General features: G+C 59.3%; 1 protein-coding gene across 2 annotated transcripts in view; it reads left to right on the top strand.

Moving 5' to 3' along the window:
- Nucleotides 1–5864, top strand: part of WDR86 (WD repeat domain 86) — a 37112-nt gene that overhangs the window by 22171 nt on the left and 9077 nt on the right. The window contains exons 5-6 of one of the 2 annotated variants that reach the window (XM_022577459.3): nt 1610–1713; nt 2046–2317. In XM_022577459.3, coding sequence (XP_022433167.1) covers nt 1610–1713; nt 2046–2219 — 278 coding nt within the window. In that variant the 3' untranslated portion in view covers nt 2220–2317. Of the gene's footprint in view, nt 1–1599; nt 1714–2045; nt 2318–5864 lie in introns of those variants that run through there. The other variant, XR_002645121.2, reaches the window with a different exon arrangement.

The following is a 5864-nucleotide window of genomic DNA, read 5'->3' on the forward strand; positions in this document are numbered from 1 at the left end:
CTGTTGGGGACCTCTAATTTAAAGAGAAGAACGTTGCCCAGAGCGCCTCCCCGTGGCAGAGGCTGGGATGAAACCTGCCGCTGCAGCAAATCCCACAGACCCTACCTGCTGCCCGCTGTTAAGGAACTTGGTCCTTGGTCTTTGCCAACAGGCTACAGGATGATCAGACCTAATTCTGGACCCTCTTCCCACCCTCAGGATGCCCAGTAACCACAGTGCATTGGTGGAGGGGAAGGCAGGAAAGGAGCTGAAGAGAACGAGAAATGAAACTTTCCCTCCAAGTCCACATTCACTAGTAGCTTTAGCAGCAAACCTGGGACTAGGCAGGTGACACAGGAAATGGGATAAGGAATAGACACCCCAAGGACAGGGAGCCCCCAGGGGGTGCTTACGGTGGCTCACTCACGCTGCTGGGTGGCTGTAGCAGACGCTATGGGTACCACGCTCAGGGGCACTTCCTGCTGTGGCACCTGAGGTCCTCTGCCCGAGGGTGTTTTCCTGTGAGGCAGGTCATGGGAGGGCTGGGCGTTGACGGATAAGTAGCCCAGTGTCCTTGTCCCTGGGTGGAACAACTCTGAGACGCGGTCCGCCCCTGCTCCCAGGGGCCCCCAGCGGTTACCTGCTCCCTTAAACACCTGCATGGGCGTCCTTCCTTCCTGTTTCTCTCCCCACTTCCTGCAATGCCCTGCCAGATGAACTCTTTGCACTCGAAACCTAGCGTCAGGGTCAGCTTCTGGGAGAACCCGGGCTAAGATGGTAAGTGGACCAGGGAGTTTCTCTGGCCAGTGCCGTCAGTGTGGTCCCTGACCAGCAGTATCAGCATTACTTGGAATTGGCTAGACATGCAGGTTCTCAGGCCCCGCCCCAGACCTCCTTAAATCAGAAACTCAGGTGGGCCCAGCCTGCCCTTGGGAGTTTGAGAACTCTTGGACTAAGTTATAATGTAGGAAAAAGCCCAAGGGAGGCAGAATCGGGAGGTTCCCCCTGGGAGAGGTTGGGCAGGGGCCCTCTAGTGAACCCCGGAGGCGCTGGGTTGTGTTTGGAGGGCCAAGTTCATTACTGAGGAGGGGAAGGAATGAGTTTCTGGTTGGTCCTTGCCCCAAGAGGCTGCTCAGACGGTGGGGGGAGGGGAGGGATGACCCCCCGAGGCAGGGGCTTCAGAGCTGCTAGAAACACCTGGCAGGGAAGCTAAGCTTCACCAAAGGTTTCCACCAAATGGCCTGAGAGTAGGAAGCTGGGCCCAGGTGGTACTCGGGAGGGGTGGAAGCACCTGGAAGGACTTGGCAGGCTGACCTGAAGCCCAAGGGCGGTGGGGCAGCCGAAGTCCTGCAGAGCCGGCTGCAGCCCACAGAGGGCGCCTCCGGGACCCTGGGCGTCACCCTGAACTCACAGGAAAGTACTGAGATAGGGAAGGTGCCGCCTCCTTCCTTTCAAGGGGCTTCTGCTGTTTCCCATTTGCAATTATGACATCCCTGGGAGGCGAGCGGATGGGTCCCGGAGAGGGTTCCCGGCACTCTCCCTGCCCTGTCCATCCACGCCCCCCGCCCTGCGGAGTCCCGAGGGGACGAGGGCTCTCGGGCGGGAGGCAAGTTGCGCCGTGTGTTCACAGTGTTCACGGGGAGCGGGGACGCCCGCGCGCGCGCCTTCGACGCCCAGTCTGGAGCGCTGCGGAGGGTATTCCGCGGCCACGCCTTCATCATCAACTGCATCCAGGTAGGCGCTCCAGCTCTCTCCGGGGGCCCGGGGCTGGTTGGCTGAGCGAGGGCGAGCCCGCCTGCGCTTCTGCCTCGGAGGGGAAGTGGGGAGGGGGCGGCCAGGCAGCAGCGCTCCCCCGCGGGCAGAGCCTCCCCGGGGCCGAGGCCCCCTGGGCTGAGCCTTCCCCATCAGGCGGCCTGGGCGTTCGCGGCTCACGCCGAGGCCCGGGCCGCCGCTGGCCCGAGGCAGGGCGGGGCCTGCACCTACGTGACTCCGTAGCTGCGGGGAGGCGCGGAGTTGGGGGCCGGTGGCGCACCCCCTCCAGCGCCGCCCACGCCCCGCGCCCGCAGGTGCACGGCCAGGTGCTCTACACGGCCTCGCACGACGGCGCGCTGCGCCTCTGGGACGTGCGCGGCCTCCCGCGCGCCCCGCCGCTGCGTCCCGCCGCCCCCAAGCGCAGCCTCTCGCGCCTCTTCAGCAACAAAGTGGGCTGCGCCGCCGCCGCTCCCCTGCAGCCGGCCTGAGACGCCCCGACCGGCCGCCCACGGACCCGCGGAGGGAACGCGGCTGTCGGCACCGGGGGCTCCGAGGGCAAGGACCGGGGCGGCGGTGGTGCCTGTCCTCCGCGTCCGTTGACTTCCGAAGCCCTCGCCAGGCCGCCCGTGGGAAGTCCATGCCTGCTCGCCACCGCGTCCCCAGCCCGCCTCTCGGTCCCCACCCCCTTCGGCCAGAGGCCCTGCGGAGCCCAGCCCTCAGCCTGCTCTCCGGCCCTCCTGGGACCCTCCCGACTCTCAGGGTGTCCAGCCCCACGGTCCCGGCGCCCGAGGTCCTCCGAGGCCAAGCCTTTCCTGCGGAGCGAAGCGGACGCTTCAGAAAGCCACAGACCAGGCCTTCCTGGCGGTCCAGTGGTTAGGGCTCCGCGCTGTCACTGTCGAGGGCCCGGGTTCGATCCCTGGTCGGGGAACTAAGATCCCACAAGCCGCGCGGCGCGGCCAAAGAAAAAAAGCCGCAGACTGTCGTTATTTTGGCAAATTGTCCATTTGTGAAGAACCAAAATACAGGTCCTTAACAGTGCTCTGCAACACGTCGTCTTTTGTTCTGCCCACGGTGTCCCAGCCCCATCTCAGAGGGAGAAGAGGTGCCGGGAAGCAGGGGTCTCACACTCGCCTGGGCCTGGCCCCCTGGGGTGAAATGAGGGGCTGTGGCCTCACAGCCCCTCCAGTGTCACAGCAGCGCCACTGGAGTGGGGAGTGGCATGGGAGAGGCCAGGGAGCAAGGAACCGGCTCCTCAGCTGCCTGGGTGACAGCGGGGACCCACTGCTGCTCCCGCCGGAATCGAGGAGGCTCTTTCTCTCAGGTGTGGAGCAGAAGGGCTCCCGCACAGGGGCCAGCTCCGCGCCCCGCGTGGTGAAGGCCCTGGAGGTGTACACAGGAGGCAGCTGGAGTACCTGCCCGGAGGGGATGAAGGGGGAAGTGGGGCTCAGACCCTAAGAGGCCCTGAGGGGAGCCGCCCCCAGCAGCCCCTCTTACACCGGGAGGGGCCCACGTTCCGCACCCACAGGGCCCTCCATGCCAGGCCCTGGCTGGCTCCCCGCCCCGTGCAGGAAGAGGAAACGCTGCAGAGGGCAGTGTCTGCCCTTGAGAGCTCAGCGTCTAGCCAAGGACAAGCCTCCCCGGGCAGAGGCAGACCTTGATGCAGAGGTGGGTGCGCCAGTGTCTTCACGCAAGATGCGCGGCAGGACGGGCTTCACCTGCTCGCTGGGGTGCCGAGGTCCATGCCTGATGGGTGGATCCCACCCCCTTGGGAACAGGTACAGGGTATTGCCACCAGGGGCGGTAGAAAGGGTTGCATACCTCTGTGATGGGCTCTAGGCCCGACCCCCAAACGCTGGGAACTCGGGGGCCTCGCCAGGAAAACAGCCTGGCTGGTGAGAAGAACCCGCAGAAGCGGCATCACCCAGCTTTCTTTGGGTGGGGCTCAGCACAGAGTACAGGTGAGGGGTTCCACGTGCGCGGCCTGTCGTGCCTGGGAGCGCTCACTTCCTAGCGGTTCTTCTTCTCCAGGGCTCGAGGCTGCGGTTACAACGGCAGGCCTACCCCGAGGGGCTTTCGGGGGAGCTGAAGTGCACTTCAGGGAGGGCAGGCAGAGAGAACCACCTTGAGTACCTGCGCCGATTCAGTCACCTTCTCAGTCGGCTGTGCTGACAGAGGCAGTCCGAGTAACCAGACTCTCTCGCTCCTTGGTGCCACAGCTCTCGCTAGCAGGGCAGGCAGCTTATCCAGCCACTGGGGGCAGATCCTAAAATGGCTGCTGCATTCGTTTTCTCCAGCCTGCCTCTCCCAGAGAAAGAGTAAGAAGTGAAAAACCGCTAATTTGCATTTATATAGCGTGACATATTTGGGTAAATTTTATTTCAGTAATTTTCTTGTCTGCTATCTTTGGTTTTGCCATCAGGATGATGGTGGCCTCATAGGATGAGTTTGGAAGTGTTCCTTTCTCTGCAGTGTTTTGGAAGAGTTTCAGAAGGCTAGGTGTTAGCTCTTCTCTAAATGTTTGGTAGAATTTGCCTGTGAGGCCATCTGGTCCTGGACTTTGGTTTGTTGGCAGTTTTTAAAATCACAGATTCAATTTCAGAACTTGTAATTGGTCTGTTCATATTTTCCATTTCTTCCTGGTTCAGTCTTGGGAGATTGTACCTTTCTAAGAATTTGTCCATTTCTTCTAGGTTGTCCATTTTATGGCTGTATAGTTGCTTGTGGCAGTCTCTTATGGTTCTTTGTATTTCTGCAGCTTTTCCTTTTTCATTTCTAATTTTACTGATTTGGGCCCTCTCCCTTTTTTTCTTGATGAATCTGGCTAAAGTTGTATCAATTTTGTTGGGTAATTTTTATTCCAGTAACACAGAGGGCTTTGCTAGATGTTGAGGATATAAAGACCAGATAACCACAAGATGTTTCTTTGCCTTTGATGATACAGTCTTGCCTCTGATAAATACCTTCAGTTGGGTAGGGGAAGGACAGGAAGTACTTATAGGACATATGGGCAGGAAAACAAGGACAGGACATGGCAGTGTCACCAGAGTCAAGAGCAGACAGAAATTCATAAAAGTGATGGGCATCAGATCTGACCGAGTGCAGCACGTTCTCGCCACAGCCTCCCGTCGTTGACCCCATCGGCCTCACAGGCCTGTGCGTGCCATTCCTGCTCAGAGCCCTCTCACGGCCCTGGTATTCACCACTCAAGTCTAGACCCCCGCCTGCCTTTCAGGGTGCTTTGTAGTTGTACTCAGCAATCCTTCCAGCCTTGATCTCTTCCCCCAGCACACCCTCTCTGGTGGGTCTAGAACAGCCCCTGCGACCCCATGAATGTGGCACACTCAGCTCCTATATCATTTGTCCCAGGTCTGGAATGTCCTTTCCCTCTGACTCTCCAAGGAGAACCCCCCCCAAACCCATCTCCCCTGTGACTTCAGGCTCAGCACACTCCCTCCTGTGTAACAGCATTTTCATCACAAATGTCCTTTGCTCCTTCTCTTGCATTCCAGAGCAGGGAGTGACACTCAGTCGCCACCTGTCAAGTTTCATACAACCAGCTAGAGGCAGAGCCAGGACGGAAGCCCGTCTCCCAGTGCGTGGGGAGGGTATAGCCCGCACTGTCCCAAGCTCAAGAACTGGCTTCTCTGTGCCTCTTCATAGGAAAATGGAGCACTAGACCTGCTAGTGTGGCTTGAATGCCCTAGCCTTTTCCAAGATCATTAGGAAGCACTTTGGGAAGCTAGAAGCCACACCTGGCCCAAGCCCAGGGCAGTAACTTGTTAGCCAGAAGCTGCAACCTAGGCCCCCAATCCAAGTCTGACATGGTCTCAAATGAGGCTAGAAACCCCTCATCGCCTCGGCCCTCGGCCGCTTCCAACGCTGAGGAAGCAAACCCCGCCTCCCCGACTCAGTCTCCCCTCCCCCACAGGCCCAGAGCCTTTGTACACTTCATCTTTTAACAACAGACATCGATGGTGCTTTTGAGGGCATACATTTGACTTCCTCACAGAAGTCAACGGAAGCAAACGTCTTGAACTAAATGAAGCTCTAGACCACCCAGACATTTTCAACACTCACAACAGTTTAGGAGTTTGAGTAACTCATTGCAAAGTTAGGCTGACAATTTTTGAATA

This window comes from Delphinapterus leucas, chromosome 9 (assembly GCF_059928025.1).
Source record: "Delphinapterus leucas isolate spDelLeu-1000000601 "Yukka" chromosome 9, BTC_Dleu_Yukka2, whole genome shotgun sequence".
Classification (NCBI taxonomy): domain Eukaryota; kingdom Metazoa; phylum Chordata; class Mammalia; order Artiodactyla; family Monodontidae; genus Delphinapterus; species Delphinapterus leucas.